General features: G+C 42.8%; 1 protein-coding gene across 4 annotated transcripts in view; it reads right to left on the bottom strand.

The window, feature by feature from the left end:
* AGBL5 (AGBL carboxypeptidase 5) overlaps nucleotides 1–21,564 on the bottom strand; it is a 503,530-nt gene that overhangs the window by 385,053 nt on the left and 96,913 nt on the right. For all 4 annotated transcript variants that reach the window (XM_086928124.1, XM_086928123.1, XM_086928126.1 and 1 more), the window contains exons 5-7: nucleotides 14,060–14,226; nucleotides 5,723–5,900; nucleotides 5,033–5,211 (exon numbers count right to left, since the gene is read on the bottom strand). In XM_086928124.1, the coding sequence (XP_086784250.1) occupies nucleotides 5,033–5,211; nucleotides 5,723–5,900; nucleotides 14,060–14,226 (524 nt within the window). The remainder of the gene's footprint in view (nucleotides 1–5,032; nucleotides 5,212–5,722; nucleotides 5,901–14,059; nucleotides 14,227–21,564) is intronic.

Raw genomic sequence — 21,564 nt, 5'->3', positions numbered from 1 at the left:
AACTTGACCATTGACCATTGAAGTGAATAGGGCACCAGATGTAACACACCTCTGCACCTGCATGCCCCAGAATCTCCCAAGATGACCTGTTAGTGTGGCCTTGGTCCTTGCCCCTTATTCATCTTAAGTCCAGGAGAAGGAGCATGTAAGTCGCCGACATGTGGTCAGATGCAATACATGTTCCCCCCAAAGGATAACATTACCGCTCCAGAAATTGAAATAAGTGCCAACGTATAAAAATTCGTAACTCAAAAAGTACTCCCCAGATTCAAATGATCTTGGTATCTAAATTCAAATATAAAGTGTTATTTTTCTAAATTGGTGTCAGATTTCTTGCCCACAATCTGATCCAGGGCCATCATTTATATGACAGCCACCATAACTTGCCTCAAACAATGTGCTGGCAAGGCAAATATTTTGAATGCTGCCTCAGGTTATAACATTTTCCATCAGGAAATAAATAATCCTCTGGCAAAGGAGGGAGCTTTGTATTTACTGTAATTGGTAATTTAGAAATCACGACAAGTTTACTTCCTTCATTTGATGCAGCTACAATTAAATCTGTACCTTTAAAGCCTTTCCCTCATGGCACGATCCTCTGGATCCTTCTGTATCATTTTGCAGGTCATACAACTTTCAACCAACAATATCTTCATATCTGGAGCCTTTAATATCTAGGCTCCCCATTCTTCAAAGAATAAGATTTCCTATTTTCTCTAATTCATTCAGATTATTCACTTAGGCCAGTAAGTCAAGGCTGATACACACTGCAAGTCACATGTTTGACTGTCATGCTATATATATATATATATATATATATATATATATATATATATATATATCTATATCTATATCTATCCATCCTACTGACCATGTCATGAGTGATTTAATATGTGACGTCATCAGCAGGGCATTGTGGGCGCGCGAGTTATAGTTAGCTGAACTAACTAACGGGGGAATTTCAATGGTTTTGTATGAGTGAAATGTCCAGGTAACTATAACGTGTGAAACTATGGTTTTTTTAAGTGAAGAAAAAAAAAAATATATATATATATATATATATATACAAACAACCTTTCCCGGCTGTTCCTCGTCTCTTATCACGGCGAGCCTGTGTGGGTGCCGGACACCCTTAATTTTATGAACAAAGTTACTCCCAATCCGAAGAACGGCACAGGCTACTTCTGGATGCTTCAAAGTGTATTTATTAGAGGCACGAAATCAGCAGCTCCCTACCAACGCGTTTCGCCACTAAGGCTTGGTTACGGTGAATGTGATCAATGCAAAGTGCTATTTACATAGTAAAACAAGGTGCATGGAAAAAGGACTACAGTTGATCCACCCGACCTGTTTTAACCGCCATTTTGGAGTGGTGTGAATTGATAAACATACATTGTCACAATTTACGTTTTCAAACAATCTCCAACAAAATAAATCTTGCCCCAGTGGGCTAAACTTAATTGAATTGTCAGTGAATTCATACAGGTGAGTTTGCCCATGCTAGCATGCTCCCCGACCCGTTTTGGCCGCCATCTTGAAGTAGTATTAGCGTACCACCTTTGTTAATGATTTTTGTACATGATTAAATAATATCAAACAAACAAAATAAAGTTCAGTCTAGCCCCAGTGGGCTAATATGGTGTCCATGAATTCACTTTCTAGTGATTGTGTGGGTATTTGGCTTTTCTTGTTGTTTGCAGTCTTGTTGTCCTATGTAAAAAGAAAAATTGTGTTATAATTGGTTTTATAACACAATTTTTCTTTTTACATAGGACAACAAGACTGCAAACAACAAGAAAAGCCAAATAGATACAATTGTTGAATCAACACTGTCACAACTGTTTAGCCCACTGGGGCGATACCCACACAATCACTAGAAAGTGAATTCATGGACACCATATTAGCCCACTATTAAGCATGGGCAAGCTCACCTGTATGAATTCACTGACAATTCAATTAAGTTTAGCCCACTGGGGCAAGATTTATTTTGTTGGAGATTGTTTGAAAACGTACATTGTGACAATGTATGTTTATCAATTCACACCACTCCAAAATGGCGGTTAAAACAGGTCGGGGTGGATCAACTGTAGTCCTTTTTCCATGCACCTTGTTTTACTATGTAAATAGCACTTTGCATTGATCACATTCACCGTGACCAAGCCTTAGTGGCAAAACGCGTCGGTAGGGAGCTGCTGATTTCGTGCCTCTAATAAATACACTTTGAAGCATCCAGAAGTAGCCTGTGCCGTTCTTCGGATTGGGAGTAACTTTGTTCATATTATATATATATATATATATTTATATTATATATATTTTTTTTTATTTTTTTTTTCACTGAAATCCAGAAGTAGCCTGTGCCGTTCTTCGGATTGGGAGTAACTTTGTTTATATATATATATATATATATATATATATATATATATATATATATATAATATATAATATATAATATATATTATTTTTTTCACTGAAAAAACCATAGGTTTCACACGTTATATTTAGCTGTACATTTCACTCATACAAAACCATTGAAATTCCCCCGTTCTAGTTAGTTCAGCTAACTATAACTCACGCGCCCACAATATATAATATATGGTAAATAATGTGTACCCTCTGATTGCAGGTAGTAAAAAACCTATCTGTAGGTGGAATTTAATAACAACGTATTGGCAATTTTATGTCATTCATGCACACTATAAGATGACGCCTTTAGTGTCTCTGAGAGGTTTTTGTCCTTTGTCTATCAATGTCAAGAAACTTTATAAACATGTCAATTACTAAGTGTCTTTGACACTGATGAAGGCAGTACGCCGAAACGTGTTTGTGTGGTTCCTGAAAATAAACTTGTGGACTGATGATTTACCCTCCTGAGTGCTGTGATTTCTGGCAAAGCAACCCGGAATAGTGAATGAATGAAAATATATATCGCCGTACATTCAAAATAGGGTTGAGGCATAGCTCTCGAGATCAGCGGCATCAGATCCTATCGAGGCTAGGGTGCCTGGGGACCTAAGGAAGTTTTTGGACATCAGAATCGGGACTTACCAGTTACACGCAACCCTCTATTGCCAGGAATGCCAGCGCCAACTTTGAGACCAAGTGAGCCCCGTTGGAGTTTTCATCCCAGCTGTATTGCCTGCTGGGAGTTGCAGTTCACTACCCAGAACTACAACCAAACATGAGGCAACGGACTGGGATCAGATGGACTCACACCAATGGGAGTGCCGCCATACATTTAAAAGAGGGTTGAGGCATAGCTCTCAAGATCCGCGGCATCAGATGAAGGCACACTTCGCCAAAACGCGTCATGCCCAAGATGTCATATAAACTACCCGCTGTGTCCTCTGATTACTTTCTACCGAAGTGGTATTTCATGTGATTATATATATATATATATATATATATATATATATATATATATATATATATATTCCAAATCCTGTGTTAGAACCCGCGTTCACTCCACGCTGAAACCAAACAGGACACGGACCCAATTCTCTTTAGTGCTTCAAATGTTTATTGCAGCCAGATGTCAGAGAACGCCGCTTGTTCACTCGACAAATACATTTGAGCGCGAAGGCTTTTTAAAGTGACAGTGCTATTGTGATTCAATGACCACGTGATTTTCTAGAGTCATAGACATGGAAGAAATACATATCTTTCTAGTATAATCCTCGTAAAATACATTTCATGTGCTGCAGGTTAGAACCTTAAAAACTTGATATATGTAAAATACATTTATACTTAACAAGTTTATCATAGATTAAGATTCATCAATATGTAAAATACTATTTGTAGGATTGTGTTATATATATATATATATATATATATATATATATACACACACACACACATACATATACATCTGCACATACACACTACTTGAAGTAATTGTCAAGAATACATTTGTTCCAAACTGAATGCCACCAGAGCAGTGTTTGAAATAGCCAAGGATTTGGCCAACGAACCAATTGTAGTTCTTCTGCTCTACTCTCTCTTGAACTCTGGTAAGACCTTTCCCATTTCTTATACCTTCTGCTGTTTTTGATACAGCTGATGACCAAAGCATAACCGATAGCTCCATGACATATATTCACTCGATCCAGAGCATGAAAAGGGATAGATTTCTATCTCACTGACATGCTCTTACGAGTGTAGTGCTTTAGGTATCCTCCCGGAGCCACTCATTTGTATGTTACTACTTTATCAACCCTAATAGGATATCAAATCGTCTGGCATATGTAAAACATTAAGTTAGGATGAGGCTTGTTGACCACAATGAAAGTTACCAATTACCATAACTGCATGATTACACTCGGTGTGAAAAGTGAAGTTTTGACCATGGCCCCTTCTCTACTGTCAGCCTAATCAGGGTCCCAGCCTCTGGAGAAAAAGCTAACAATCTAGAACTATTATGCAACACCTCCTGGTCTTTCAACTAAAAAAAACAAGATATTGTCAAAATGCTTTTTAACATGCAAAATCTTTTCTTCAGATCAAAAGGTAAGCAGAAGTCATCTAATCTAGGTTGTTCATGCCCTCCATTTATGCTTACTATTTTAGGATTATTTAGAATATGGCTGCCTGCATGCTCGTAGGCCTTTCCTGTCCAATATCCCATAAAAAACAACCTTACCGAATTTCAATGACCTCTAGTGAAAAAGAAAATTGTGAGCTTTCAGTCTTGGCCTTTGTCCTTTCACCATAAACCTCTAAATCTTTCTGAAAGGTCAATCCTTGCACTCCGTAGGTGCATTGCTAGCTTTACTAATAGCAAAAAGGCATTTGATATACACTCAAAACCTGCTCAGTCCATTCTTCCTCTTCACAGTGCTGTACTCCAGATATCAACTGCCAAATACAACTATCTCCACACAGATTACTTTGAGAGTTAAAGCTTGAGTTGTGGCCTGGAGAACTTGAGAGCCAGAGTAGATTACATAATTACATGTTTAGGTCACCTGTGCATGTACACAGCAAGCTCATAAAATAAACCAATGGCACACTGCATAGCAAGCTACCAAAAACCTACCTATAATGCCCCCTCACAACGCCATCAGGATTCAGTATTGGAATGAGCTTGAAGACAAACATGCGTCGTAACATCTGCGCGCGGGGATCGTCCTGACGAAGTATGAACTCAAGGAAGCCATTGAAGACAAAACTGGAGGGTGTCTCACCCGGATGGACTCGGCTGCTGAGGAAAAATACCTGTTGAAGTAGAAAGAATATAATTTCACTTTATTGCGTCTGATCATCAAGTAAAAGCTGCTTTGCATTTAAAAAAATAATATTTAGGTGAACAACTGTGCCCAAGTTAAGTGAACCTTTACAAACTCTTCTAGGGATGAAAGAATTACAGGGACAAGGTAATTTGTGGGAATGGAATGGTATGTAATTGTGATAATGCTATGAAAGTCATATTTTCTCTCAAATATTATATTGGACTAACAAAAAAGGGAATGTTTTTCCAAAAGTATAAACTAGGCCAAATCTCCATCTGTTTCAATTGCAATCTCAATTTTGAGTCCATTTCCAAGACCGTTCTTAACAGTAATCAGCATATATAGCTCCTGTTCTTGCTCTCTAACAATATTTTTTGCAATACGGTAATTTGTTACAATGGTCAACCCACACATTAGTTTCCTCTGAAGTACCATTTATGTAAAAATCAAGAATTTCCAAAAGAGTAAGAAGCAATGGGCCTAGTTAAGGCACTTACCCTCTTCCCTGTGAAGCGCCAGGGACGTGGTGTTGAAGAATCTGGAAACAGCTTTTCCAATCTGGGCTCTCGGTCATCCATCCTTCCATGGCAAGAAGTGATAGTGAGAAGGTCAACTCGCAGGCCATCTAGTGAATGGCACAGCAGTTCCCGATGGTAGTAAATAGAATTAAGGGGACTGTAAAAGTAAGAAGAAAAAAAACCTCAGCTATGGTTTCCATGCTATTTTGCCATTCAAGTGCATGCAGTTGCATAAAAAAAACCACACACATTCTCACTAGACAGGTATTCCCCACTTGATACGATCTATAGAATACATTTAAACCACACAAACAAAAACATTATAATGTTGTGGGTCTTTAGGCTCAGACTTTATGGAGTCACAATGTAAGCATGGATCGAGCTTGTGTTACACTGCAAGAAACACACAAACACCTGCATAGTTGAGGCAATAGGAGAAAGGGCACATGCACACAGATCCCCTTCATTAGCGTGTTCGATGATGCTGTGGTGGATGGGTGTGGGCAAGTGTAGAAACAACCCTCTAAGGGAAAAGGGCTACAGTTATGTTAACGTATACATTTTACCCAGGTGCACATGTACAAACTTGCTTTAATGGCATAAAGTAGCAAGAAGTAAAGTGTCTGACTGAGAAATCTGGTCAGATCATGTAAAGTCCTTGTTCAACCAACCCAGGAGGGACTTAGAACAACATCCCCAGGGGCAAGATCATGAACAGAACGAGGCACAATCTGGATCGCGCCACGCAACAACAAAGGCTAATTCAGCTCATTTAAACTCAGTCTTCGAAGAGCAATCTCCTCTGACAAACGAGAAAGAACTAAAAATCCTCAAAGAAATTAAAGTCTGAGGGAGCGGCGGGACCAAACGGCATTCCAAATGCAATCTTCAGGAATAACCCAGAGCTATGGTCTGAAATCCTAACACCAGTCTTCAACGAGATTTACGTAAACTCCAACATCCCAGCTTCCTGGAGGGGGACTGTCATCCAACCATATATAAAAAGGGAGATCATGGTAACCCAGCGAATTACAGACTAATCTCCTGGATTGACGTGGAAGCCAAATTAAACGCTTCGTGCCTAGTGAACCATCTGCAATGTTGGATGGAGGAACAAAACATCATCCCTAACTTCCAAACAGGATTCAGGCAAGGCATGGGCACTCAATCGAACCTTGCAACCCTAGCTCTCTTGAAGGAACAGGCGCAAAGAAGGAAAGTACGCCTCTTAGCCTGTTTCGTGGACATTAAATCGGCATTTGACAGAGTGAGCAGGAACCTTTTATGGAAAAAACTTAAAAGATGGGGCATACCAACCGCACTCCTCACCGCCATCATAACTCTGCACACTGATACCTGGGCAAGAGTCAAGCTGGGAAACGGGTCGAGCACTACCGGAAGTATTCCTACACAAAATGGTCTGAAGCAAGGCTGCGTCTTGGCCCCAAGCCTTTTTAACTTGTATTTATCGGACATTGCCCAACACATCGATAACCCAGATTGTCACCACCCCAAACTGGCTAATAAGCCAGTTGCAATCCTCCAATATGCAGACGACATAGTCTTGTTAAGCCAAACCCCAGTGGTATTACAAAGATCAATAAACAACCTGGCATCCTATCTGGACTCGGAACAGCTAGAGATAAACAAAGATAAAATAAAAATTGTTCGTCTGGTTAACAGAAGGAAATAAAGTTCAAATGGAGGGTAAATGGGGCCCCGGTGGAAGAAAAAAGTGCATACAAATATTTGGGCGTGATAATCGGGCAGGGCACAAGTCACAAAGATCACAAAATGTCCCTCAAAGCAAAGGTTCAGTCCCTGATCTACACTTATAGATCCTTGCGCAGAAAATTGAACTGCCCTAATCATTCGCACTTGTTAAAAGTAATGGCTGCCCAAATCCAACCAAGTTTGTCATACGGTCTTGTCCCCTGGTGTGGCAAAGATTTGAATTTCCTGAATGAATTGCAGTCAAAAATTTATAAATCAGTTTTTGACTTGCCAAAATCTGCTTTGCCTGCCCAGGTACGATTGGAATTTGGGCTTCAGGACCTTAAATACAGGGCAATGAGCAACTTCATTAAATTCTGCCACACCCTCCGGTTATACGAAGAGGACACTCTAAATAGACTCTGCTGGGATGAAGTAAGGACACAGAATAAGCAAGAATCCCCAAACTCTTGGGGGAGTTATCTGAGTACATCCTTGGCCACTTTGGAACTCCAACCAGCTTGGGACAACAAGATGGATCGAGCATCCTTTAACAAAACTGTGATCGCCACAAGCAAAAAGAAATCTCTATTGGAAGATAAATTTGCGCTCACAAAGAGACGCCATGGATGGACAGTCATAAATTCATACAGGTCCCTAAAGCCACAAGCCTATTTATCTGCCCATTTCAGTTCCTTTTTAAAGACGTGCTTTCTAAAGTTCAGGATGGGGGTGCACGTCTCCAAGGACCAACCCCCCTCATGGGCGACAGGTTTTAACTCAGAACGTTGCCGCTTATGTGGACTCCAAAAGGAAACTTTGGCCCATTTGCTGTGCGCCTGTCCAGCCATGCTAGCCCAAAGGAGACAATAGCTAAAGGCGATTTGTATCAACCAGAATATTCACTCAAGAGATTTGCAGCACCTACAACGCAGCTGAAGCCCCTTGCACCTACAGACCTACAGACTGCGCCTGGTATTGTAGCGCCAAACAGATAAACCGCGCTTAGAAGATATTGCTGGTGTAGCGTTTTGGATACTTTTGTATCATTCATTTTACCGCGCTTTGTGATATTGAAGATATTGCTGGTGTAGCGTTTTGGATACTTTTGTATCATTCATTTTACCGCGCTTTGTGCTTGTAGCGCTGTGATTACAACAGCGAGTATTGTAGCTGCATTGGATACTTTGTATCACTCATTTTACCGCGCTTTGTGATTGTAGCGCTGTGATTACAACAGCGAGTATTGTAGCTGCTTAGGATACTTTTAAATCAATCATTTACATCGCGCTTTGTGCTTTGCTTGGTGAATAGCGCTTTTAGTGGAGAATTAGTCTGCTGTACCTAGGAGCCTTAGACTGCTTGCTGGCGTGCATTGTGCTGTGCCCTCGCAGTTTTCACTTTCGTTTCTGCCCTCCATTTTGGTGTTGTGATATCCCCTGACCCGCCTCCACGATCCCGCCTCCCAGCTGACCCTCCCACGCTCCGCCCCCTCCACCATCCATTAATGGCCAATGTCCCCACGCGCAGCGTCCACGCGCTACGGCCACGCCGAAGGTGCGCCAAAGGTAAGCCCGTCTACGCCCGTCCGCGCCTGGCCCGCGCCCAGCGCCATACCCCCTGGTCCTCGTAATGCCCGACCCTCCCACATTACCTACGATGCCACCACCCTCCTAGCCCTCAACCCCGGCCGCTCCCCCAACTGCGTCCAAGCCGCTCCTGGACACACCCATGGACCTTTCTCATGCTACTCCTGCAAATTCATCGGCACCGACAACAACTCCGCTACGACCACACCACAGATTCCCGACCCCAACCACCTACAATGCATCTTGCTCAACACCCGATCGGTCCACAGGCACGCCATTGACCTATGGAACCTACTAGACACCATCTCTCCGGACGTCGCCTTCCTAACAGAAACATGGATGAACGCCTCCTCTGCCCCAGACATCACCATTGCCATCCCAGAAGATTATAAGATCATACGCAAGGACCGTACCGGCCACACAGGAGGAGGAATCGCTATCGTCCATAAGAAATCCATCCACATCTCAACCAGCTCAGACGTCAATCTCGCCAACTCTGAACACCTTCACTTCCAGATCCACATCGACCCCAAGACCACACTCAGAGGCACCCTCCTTTACAGGCCACCAGGACCCCGCGCACAATTTAGTGAGGACATCATCGACTTCATAACTCCACACGCGCTCCCCTCCAAAGATTACATCCTTCTGGGAGACCTCAATTTTCACCTTGAAAAGAACAACGACCGCAACTCCACCACCCTTTTGGACAACCTCGCCAACCTCGGACTTAAACAACTGGTCACTTCCCCCACCCACATCGCAGGTCACACCCTCGACCCCATCTTCACCTCCAGCAATCATGTCTCCTTCAGCCACACCACGGCTCTCCTCTGGACTGACCACAGCTGCGTTCACTTTACCTACAACAAGCCCAAACCCAACAACCACCCCCTACCAACTCTGCAAAGAAACTGGAACAAAATCACCATCGACCAGATCTCCTCATCGCTTCTTCTAAACCCCCCAACTCACTCCTCAAACCCCGACCAAGCCGCCACCAACCTCACCCTATGGTTATCCAACAGCGCCGACATCCTAGCACCTCTGAAAAAACGACAAAGCAAACTTGGCAGCAAGAAGGCCTCATGGTTCAACGATGATCTTAAGAAATCCAAGAAAATCTGCCGTTCCCTTGAGAAGGCCTGGAAAAAAGACCCAACCACCAGCACCAAGGACGCCTTCAAAAACGCCACCCGCATACACCACCAACTGATCCGAAAGGCCAAGAAAACCGCCTTCAAGGACCGACTAGATAACAACGCCCACAACAGCAAGGAACTTTTCAACATCGTCAAGGAATTTACCAATCCCTCGGCCAACTCTAACGACATCACCCCCTCTCAAGCCCTCTGCGACTCCCTAGCTTCATTCTTCCACAACAAAATTGCAGACATCCACAACAGCTTCGACAACCAACCCGGAGACCAACCCACCCAACCATCTGCTGGACCTTCACCCCCCTCGAACATCCTTAATGACTGGAACCCAATCTCCACTGAGGACACCATCCGCCTGATGAACTCCATCCACTCAGGATCCCCCACAGACCCTTGCCCTCACCACATCTTCAACAAAGCAGACTCCATCATAGCACCGCACCTCCGAGACGTCATCAACTGCTCCTTCAACTCCGCCACCTTCCCGGAAAGCTGGAAACACGCTGAACTCAGCGCCCTTCTGAAAAAACCCACAGCGGACCCCACTGAACTCAAAAATTACCGCCCCATCTCGCTCCTTCCATTCCCGGCCAAAGTCATCGAAAAAGCTGTCAACAACCAGCTCGCCGCCTTCCTCGAAGCCAACAAATCCCTCGACTCCTCACAGTCCGGCTTCCGAGCAAAACACAGCACTGAGACCGCCCTCATCGCAGCAACAGACGACATTCGAACTCTACTGGACAATGGAGACACAGTCGCCCTCATCCTCCTCGACCTCTCCGCAGCCTTCGACACAGTCTGCCATAGCACCCTTCTACAGCGCCTCAGAAACATCGGAATCCAAGGAAAAGCACTAGAATGGATCACCTCGTTCCTCACCGGAAGAACCCAGAGAGTCCGCCTTCCACCATTCAAGTCAGAGGCCACTGAAGTCATCTGCGGCGTACCACAAGGATCTTCACTCAGCCCCACCCTCTTCAACGTGTACATGAGCCCCCTCGCGGTCATCGCACGCCAACACAACCTCAACATCATCTCCTACGCGGATGACACTCAACTGATCCTATCACTCACCAATGACCCTAGCACCGCCAAAACTAACCTACACGAAGGAATGAAAGAAGTAGCCGAATGGATGAAACACAGCCGTCTGAAACTGAACTCAGATAAAACAGAAGTCCTCATCTTAGGTACCTCCCCCTCCGCATGGGACGACTCTTGGTGGCCAGAAGCCCTTGGAAAAGCACCCATCCCGACAGACCACGCACGGAACCTGGGCGTCATCCTGGATTCCTCACTATCAATGAACAGACAAGTCAACGCCGTCTCCTCATCCTGCTTCAACATTCTTCGCATGCTCAAAAAAACATTTCGTTGGATCCCCACCGAAACTAGGAAAACGGTCACCCACGCTCTAGTCACGAGCCGACTGGACTATGGAAACACCCTCTACGCCGGGACTACCGCTAAACTCCAGAAAAGACTCCAACGAATCCAAAACGCCTCAGCCAGGCTCATATTAGACATCCCACGTAAAGAACATATCTCTGGTCACCTGAAAAACCTCCACTGGCTTCCCGTCAATAAGAGGATCACTTTCCGGCTCCTAACCCACGCACACAAAGCACTCTACGAAATCGGACCAGAATGCCTCAACACACGACTGTCCTTCTACACCCCCTCCCGCCAGCTACGATCATCCAACCAAGCCCTTGCCACTGTACCTCGCATCAACAAAACCACCATGGGAGGTAGATCCTTCTCCTACCTGGCAGCTAAAACCTGGAACTCACTTCCCACTTACCTTCGCCTTACCCAGAACCACCTAGCATTCAGAAAGCAACTTAAAACGTGGATTTTCGACAAGTAATTCCCCACCCCCCCTCTAGCGCCTTGAGACCCTCTGGGTATGTAGTGCGCTATACAAATTCTCTGACTTGACTTGACTTGACTTGAGGGCTCGTCATGCATCTGGTCTTGCTGAGGAGTCAAATTCATGAGATTAGTGAACAGCTGCCTATTGCAAGCAGATGAACTTTAACTGTAAATGCATGTAACGTATCCCCATATTTTTAATTTGATGGTACATCATTTTTAATCTTTTCTGCTGTAACTGGATTGATACATAGTTTTAGAATGATTTTATAATACAATTTTACACACTTGAAATGTACGGGAATCAGAGTACAAATGCAATTATGATCGCTTGCATAACGTCACTCTCAGCTGTTTGTGTAGATGAAGTTCACTTATTTTATGTAAGGGGGGTATTGTAATGATTTTAATTAATCAAACAATAAACATTAAACTTGAAACTTGACTACACTAGAAGCACATCTAATATCAATGTATGAAACAACTGTGATTAGCAACTAAAGAGCATAACTACATGTAGATAACTTTAGGCTTTGCGGTCATTTGTGCAGTCAAGAACCACAACATGGTTACTGGCTGGCGAACCATGCCATGCAGCATTCACCTTGCATACAGGGGATACTGCCGTAAGGGAGTCTACTGATGTTTGCTGCCTCCTACTTCACTTTGGACCACGTTCTATATTGCCACCCTCTGCAAACACCTCAATGCTAATGGGTATTTGCCCTGAGCAGGGCAAAGAAGTTGCCTAATCGTAGTTCTATGTAGAGCCAATTAGTACAGCGTGCTCTTGCGGACAGCTGGGTTATATGAGGATAGGTTCTCTGGTTGCAAATAAACAAACAATGGTCACCGACAATGAGGGGGCAAGGCAGAGGAAGGTGAAATGAGTAATATTTGAAGGAACAATTACATCCTCCCCTCATTCCAAGGTTATGAAAATATTGGAGAAGTACTCCAGATTTTGCAGTGGATGTTTTATGGGGTAGCCCCACAAATGGGGAAAAAAACATACAGCGCAGGGAAGCTACAGTAGCATAAAAGAGGCAGGGAAACAGAGCTAGGAGGAAAAAAGGGAAAATGTGCAATATGCACATATATGAATGTGAAAAGCCTCAACAATCATTTTGGTGTTATAGTGGAAAAGATGTCGATAACTTTCTATTGCTAACTGATAAATTTGAAGCCAATGAGTTTTTGGTAGATATCGATGACCTAATGGTTCGTCAGCACAAGTTGGAATTAGGAATCACCTATAATAACAGAAATGGTGCTTTAATATGCAGGATACAAACTATATAAAGAGTGTAGAATCACGCAAAGAACTAGATAGACAAGAGGTTTGTAGCCTTTCAAATCAAGTTTTATGACACCTATGGACTAATTCAGAGTAATTTCTTGATATCCATGCCAAGTGAGTACCACGCCTGTGAAATGCCATTAAGGAAAGGGCAGACCCATGAGCTACGGTAATAAAGCCCAGACCTCAATCACCTGCTTAAACATGAGCAGGCAGCAACTACAGAGCAGCAAGTTACCTAAACAGTATAGAGAGGGATTTCGAAGGTCAAGGACAGTGTCTCACTCTCATGCACTCATTGCAGACTAGTAAAACATGCAAGAGGCAACAAGAATAAAAATGAGATGGAGAACAGGAGTCAAAAATCTCGATGCATTAGGAAAAAAAATATTACTGGTCTGTGGAGTGATTATTGGCACACAATTGGATATTCTGAAGGGACATTTGGAGGGGAATCACCATTTTTTTCTCCATACTTTTACATCAGTAAGACTGCAAACAAAGTTACTGTTCCTTTAACCATGTGGCTCAAAGTGAAGGACTTAGATAAAGAATTAATAACAATGTGTTTATTCAAAGTGAATTCAAAGTAATCAACACCTTTTTCTGTAGGATCTCCACGTATAATTTCGACGTGGCAGGTCTAGAAATTAAGTCAGAAAATGTGGGCACAAAATACCTTTTACAGGAAATGTGTTTACAGTCAGAGAACCTCTCGTCTAATCCATTCAGCATCTCCTGGCAGTCCGCATACGAAAAAGGAAAGCAGAAAGCAAAGTAGGTGGTGGCACCCTTGTATTCCAGGAATCGATGAACGAAGGACAGCACAAACTGGTTCTCAACCATCTAAGAAAGACAGAATAAATGACAATAGGAACAGTTGCACAAAGCAGTCCATCACATCTTATGCACTATTCGCCTTTCCCATCTTATATAGTATTTTAGTAATACAGTTAGGCAACAGGTAATAGTGTGAACAAAGTGCATCAATTCTTTTCTAAAATTGAATGGAGAGCCTCTGAAGTAAAGAGGGTCAGGTAATAAGCAACACAAGGTCTACTACATTGTACTATCCCAAACAGGTTAAAAAGAGCACAAACAAGCTCATAAGAACTGAAACAAAGAAAAACATAAATTAAAAAAATCCATTGTTTTGCAAAACAGTTCTCATTTTGAGAAACGTGCTGCTTGAAGTTCTGAACATCACATCAACAATATTATAAACATATTTTATATTGAGAGAATTGGATCACTAACAGCTGAATGATGGTGATTGTTTTAGTCACTAAGTTTATAAAAATACTAGTTGCTAGATGAGAATGGTCTGGCAATTTACACAGTGCTAGAACCCGGAAGATTCCACCAGTAGTGATAGTGATTAAAAAAAGCGACTACTTAGTATGCACAAAGGAGCTAAACCCCGAGAACTTGTTCAAATCTTGTTGAAGCTCGGAGCTCTTTCAGATTTGGCCCAGACAATCTTTAAATCCCCTAACCCCTTCCGACCTTGAGAAGCGCATATGTCTTCGCAACAGAGCATCAGCGATGCCTTTGCCCTGCAAGGAGGTGGTGTTTTGTAGCATGAAGAAAGAATACTTTGGATGTGGTAGTAGCAGTCATGCCCAGGCCAGGGAGGTTGATGGGTAACATTTAAGAAAATATTATGTGAGTTGCCTAACAGGCACCTATCAGCACCAAATGGTGATCCAAATGAACCGATAGGTATGGTTCTGCCGTAGTCAACATGACGAGTATTCTGGATCACTGGGTGGAGGATCTCAAGCAGTAAACATTGAAGTGCAGATAATGGAGACAACATGATTAGTCGAGGGAAAATCTTAAAGATTACACATGCTCTTTTAGGCCCTGACCTTTAACAAGGCTTCATTCAGGCAACAAACATAGAGTAGCAGGCTTCTGTCTGAACGGTTTCTAAAAACACATCTGCAAAAGAAGCACAAGTAAGTCTGGGCTACTTAAAAAAAAGGTAGAAAATAGTGCTAGAAAGACACGCTCACCAATTATATACAGTTTCAGGATATTGCAGCAGTCGATTTACAAAGGGGATAGTGTTACAGGATGAGTCAGAGGAGTGAATGAGCTATGCAGAAGAATCGCTGCATGATGAACCAAAACTACAGCAATGAAAAATGAGGGCGGATAACGTGCATTTTGTAGGCGTTCTAAAGGGAGAGCATCTCAAACCTTCACTACCATGCAAAATTGCAGTCATGCTACATTTGAAACAATGCATGAATAAATCCAAAAAAGAAGCACATAGGTTGAGGTGCTTCCTTAGTTCCCCAGTGGAAAAAGTGCGTCTCAACTATTTTACTCAAGAGTCAAATTGGAATAATTGAAGACAGACTAAATGTCTCACAAAAAAGAAAAGCAAACTATTTGCAGAAGGAAACCTGGAAAACATTTCCAGATGGGAGCCAAAAAAAAGTCCTGAAAAGACCAGGAAGAAAAGACCTCAAGACATTAAGGGCCCGATTATGACAGCGGGCGGATTGCCGCCACCACCGGCCCGGCGGTGGCCATCCACCCGCCATATGCCCCTGGTTCTCCCCCACCATATTAGACAGTCAGCCGCTTTTCCGCCAGTCGAATTATCGACCGAGCGGAAAAGGGACATAATATGTTAGCGGTGTCATATGATGTAGGCGGGAATTGCCGCCATCGAAAGTCATGCGGTCCTTGATGTTGGGGGCCCGTTGGGGGCCCCCAGGTTGTTTGGGAGTGCATATGGGGGGGTGCCTATGGTACCCCCTCATTGCAATGCACTACGTGGCATGCACCACGTGGTGCCGGCCATGTTGTGCATGGCAATACTGTGCACAGTCCTTTTACATTGCGAGCGGGTCGGCAGCCAGCAGATCCACCCACAATGTATAAGGCCCAGGATGCGCCCGCCAGTGTGGCAGGCACATCCTAATTTGCATGGAGGGACCGCCTCAACATCGAAGGTTGGTCCCGTGCTCCATTGAGGTGGCGGGCGGGCAAAGTCCGCCCGCCATCGTAATAGACCCATTGGTGTGTGAGGGTCAAAGCATGAACTGTATTCCCAAGAAAGATGGAAGTATCCATGAAAGACCAACTGTACTCATTGTGGAATGAGTAAGCCAAATGGTTGCTGCACTCTGAAGAGGAATCAAAAGATTGGTCATGCAAAAATCATACTAGATCTCCTGAACGCATCATTTGCGTAACTACTTTTTCAACAAGAAGCAATGAAATCAAAAAGATTAATAAGAACTGGCCCTTGGTAGCTGACGACATCAAGCAGGAGGATCTACCTTTGCACTCTTTTAAAAGAGCAAAGAACATCAGAGACATAGTGGTCCATTCTTTTATAGAGCCGCCTGAACAACCAACCATCACCTCACTATGGAACCTCCCTCCCATTATTGGGCATTATAAGTGTGGTGCATGTATTGCTTGTGCCACCACATTACAAACCAAAAAATTTGTATATCAAAACCGGACATTTGATTTGAAATCTTACACCAATTGCAATACGGCCAACGTCATATATATCCTTCAATGTCCGTGTGAGAAAATATATGTTGGTCAGACCCAACAAAAGGTCAAACAAAGGATTTTACAACATGGTAGTAGAATACGCTGTGCCGTACCGGGAGCCCCCCTGGTTGAGCATTGCCAAAGAATGGGACACACTGTACAGGAGTTCACATGGTTAGTCATAGAAAAGATCACATTGGGCAGAAGGGGTGGCAATTTGGCGACTGTACTCAATACACGGGAGTTGAAATGGATGGCTACATTTAATTCAATCACAAATGGTCTTAATGAAACGGACAGTAGCTATGCCCAGATGGCAGCACTGGGACGTTAATGTGCCATATAGAATAACCATCTTCTATGGCCATGGATGCGAACTGACTGATAACGTCTACACCCTCATATTGGAGAGGTGCACTTTTTTTGAATTAGTATTAAGATCGAGCTGTACTGTTTAAATTAGATTAAAATGTCATAATGAATATACATCTACACCCCCCTGTGTGAGAGGTGCATGTATTGTAAATTGCTCACACTTAGGTATGGCATTCTAAATCTCCAGTTGTATCAGCTTCTGTACATGTTTCAACATCGACTTACCAGATAAAAAATCTCTTTGTAAATCTCAACTTGTATGAGAGGGTACGTTTCGCAATTTGGCCTCGCTTTCTCGATCTGTAAGAAGTCCTGTATTATTATCCCCAAATCGCCGCCATTCCTCGATAGCCTGCCTAGTATTTTTTCAGTTTCAGTCACTCACGTTACCACGCCTCCAGACGTTTATCCATAACACGGAAGTACCTCTGTTTCGCATGTTTGAAGGAGTTAGCTCTTCGGTAGTGAGAGACCGCGGCTGCGGCTACGCTGTGTAGTAAGTCTTGATTGCGGCAGACGTTTACTTTTTCGAGTCACTCATACTAGACAGACTATGGCTAATCCCGTTACATTACATTTTCAGAGAATCTGGAACTTTTGACGAGCTTCGCCATGCTAACTTTGGATTTTTCCTCGGTGACGGCATGAGCAATGTAAGTGTCCCGCCTAGGTTTCACGCTGTCATTTTTGATTAGATTTCCACAGTCATTGGGCTATAATTATATCCATCTCCTCCCTTTAGTGGCCATCTAGGGGAGAAGCTTTGTACCCCAGCAGTCTTTCTACTTGGATGGACGCAATTTAACCCTTTAAGTGGAAGATACATGTAAGTGAACCGGCTTTTTAAGGTTACAATTTACAACTACCAATTCTGAATTGCCCCCGATACCTGTATCTCACTGATTCTAGTCCATTTTTGCTCCCCTTTTAGTCGGCTCGATAATTGAGCACTTTAACATCCGACTACACAGAAGGTGGTCTTACAGATTCCGGACATTCGGTGCCGGCTGGCCCAAACCCCATGGTAAAATTCTCGTAACAATTTCTTCGCTAATATAAAGTTAAGCTCTTTAATTTATCTTTGTTTAGAATTTTATTGAGTCTCCTTTATCTTTCTAGAATCACACTGCCCCACTATAACACTCCCTGTCCTGATGAAGACCCCGCCTTAAGGGCTCAAGTAAACCCTCCATGTAGGGGTCGAAACGTCGACGGCTCTACTTGTCCCATCATCCGGCACTATCCCTGATTAAATTATTCATGATTGTGAACATAGAATGATTGGTACATCAATTTCATTGCAATATTGGCTTGAACAAGTTATAGCCTTTCTTAATGTATAATGAATGTTTTGTATTGAATTTGAAATTTGTTCTTCTTTTCTGAATCACTTCACTTTTCTTCATTTAACACCCGACACTCCTTTTCCCTTTTCTACAATTGGGGCTTTAATATTTGTTATGTTGCAAAATTGAAATGTCTAAATAGCACATTGTGATTGAATGACAGTGCTGGCTTCATTAAATATGATGAATTCTGACTAAATAATTACGTGCTTTTATGACACGGTTGTTCTCTGGGACCCCCCTGTATATGTGTTACTTAGCACCTAGGTCCCAGCGACTTTTGGGTAAAACCCCCCTTTGGTAACATAACACCATTGAGGTGGCGGGCGGGCAAAGTCCGCCCGCCATCGTAATAGACCCCTAGGTGTCTGAGGGTCAAAGCATGAACTTTATTCCCAAGAAAGATGGAAGTATCCATGAAAGACCAACTGTACTCATTGTGGAATGAGTAAGCCAAATGGTTGCTGCACTCTAAAGAGGAATCAAAAGATTGGTCATGCAAAAATCATACTAGATCTCTGCTGGAATCTTCTGCTGTTAAAAGCTTGTATTTTACCACTATGCTTTATGCAAGTTTGGCTCTGTTGCCAGGAACCATAGGCATTTGCTTTGTATTTGTGAGATGAGCCCGCTCATGAGGCACCATGATTATGGACATTCAAGATAGGATATTTAGGCAAGAGATTTATTTGTTAATAAAAACCAATGCCTTTGATTCAGTGTTGAAGATCAAACAAAGACTATCTCAACTGGTCCTCTGATGACAATGTTTGCACCGAGCGGTGGGGAGACTCCATGTATGTGCAGCACAGATTTCAACAACAGGAACTGTAATTGATTATGCTACAGTCGCATCCTTTTATGATACTTTCCCTTTGCTTGAACTTCCTTTGTGACATTCCAGAGAAATGTCACCAATCCCACAGACATTTTGCATCAGTTATGCACCAAACCTCACTCTATAGAGAAGGGTGGAAGGAGATAATGACGAAAAGGAAGGCAGTTGACTACACTATTAAGGTTTCATTAAAACTGATGAATGAATTAAATAAATATATACAGCGCAAAACAGCTGCTCCAAAAAGGAGCGAAAAGGCGATAGTAAGAAGCAGTTAAAAAGAGTAGACATAAGAGGGATCACCCAACAGTAGATCTCTCAGAAAAGGTGGGTCTTCAGAAGGCTCTTAAAAGAAATCTCTGATGTGGTGCATCTAATATGATCCAGTACAAGATTGATAAACAAAACAATGTAAACTTTGATGCGGGACATGTCTTGCTTTGTAGCATGACTTCATTCATTTGCCCACGGCAACCCCTTATGCAGCTCTATAGGTTTATTGCTTGAGAATTTGTTCGTATGTTGATTTTCAGCGTGCAGAAGCTGAATTGCACTAACACTTGCAATAAAAGTAACAGCTGCATTCTTAGTGGGTTTTCAGGACAAAAATCAAATGGCAAACAAAGGCTCACAGTGATCCTACCAAGCACATGGTTGCTTATTGGGTATAGGAGCCGTAATAGAAAATAATTCTCCATTCAAAGCTATATACAACTGGAATATTAAATAAACAAGCATTGGCATAGCCAATAGGTCTCGCCTTTGGGATCTTAGAAGTGTTTAGCCATGCAACAGTTGATGTTGCACCAAGGATATTGCGCTGGATAACTAAAAACATATAAGGTCCCAAAGGCGAGACCTATTGGCTATGCCAATGCTTGTTAGGTTACCCTGCAACAAGTGTCAAGTACACTACTACTAATAGACATACAGACACCCATGAAAACAGAACACACACTTGCAGACACATATAGAGTGTGTACAAGGGCTACTTGCTCACACAGGAAGGCAGGTACTGCATGAATAGGTGAATGATCAATGAGTGCATAAATGCAAGGATGGCTAGATGAATGTAACTGCAGGCGGATAAATGGATGCTTAAATGAATGTTACAGTGGGACACGGATGAATAGAAGAATGTATGGGTAGATAAAAGGATGAGTGTAAGTGGATGATTAGACTGGGTGATGAAAGCATAGGTGTGGGTATACGGTTAACCCATTTCCCCCAGCCCTCCTTGTACTCACTTGCTATTAAAGCATTCATGCACTATCCCATTCAGCCATCAACACATGGTCTACATGACTCATTCAACCATGCATACACTCACCTAACCACCTATGCACTAGCCATTATGTAATGACTCATACATCCATATGAACATGCAGTTATGCACCAATTCATTACTCATCTATCCTCTCACACCTGTTCATCCAAACAATGACTCATCTGCACATTCGACTACTCACAATACTTCACACCAACCAAACTCGCCAATCTATAAAAAATCACTTAACTTTTTTAAAAACGTTTCCAAATCTACTGGCGTTGTCAGTAAGTTTAAGTTAGTGAGGCTGGCTGTTCTTAATGTTTGAAGCAGAGGAAAAAAAGCCTGCAGAAAGACAGAATTTTCACTTCCCTTCGAGTGTAGGTGGAGTATCAGCTGCGGCGTGTAGTGGATCTGCCACCGGTAGTAGCGATTAGAGAAGTCTCTGACTTTCAACCACAAGGAAAAATAATGTTGCCCTCATGTAGGGGTGGTCGAGAAAATAATGGGGAAAATGAAAATTTGTTGTTAGACCCACAAATTCACCCGTTATCGGATCTACCAAAGTGGAGGATATCACAACTATAAAATGAAGAAAAACAAATGTCTTGCTGCTAATCCCGCTGAGAATTCAGGGCACGGGAATTACTTGGGTATATTGTACAGAATGTGATGGTGCCAGGGCAATGCTTTCCCTTTGGCTTGGGAGGGACAGCCGATAAAGCAGAGAGAAGGCTTGATACCTGGGCCTCCTGCATGTCATAACCTTTGAGTGGGTTGCATCACACCAGCTCCGTAGCAGACTGCACACATTCCAGTGCAGTGGCAGCAGA

This window comes from Lissotriton vulgaris, chromosome 6 (assembly GCF_964263255.1).
Source record: "Lissotriton vulgaris chromosome 6, aLisVul1.2, whole genome shotgun sequence".
Taxonomy (NCBI): domain Eukaryota; kingdom Metazoa; phylum Chordata; class Amphibia; order Caudata; family Salamandridae; genus Lissotriton; species Lissotriton vulgaris.
This window is presented reverse-complemented; position numbering and strand designations above follow the sequence as displayed.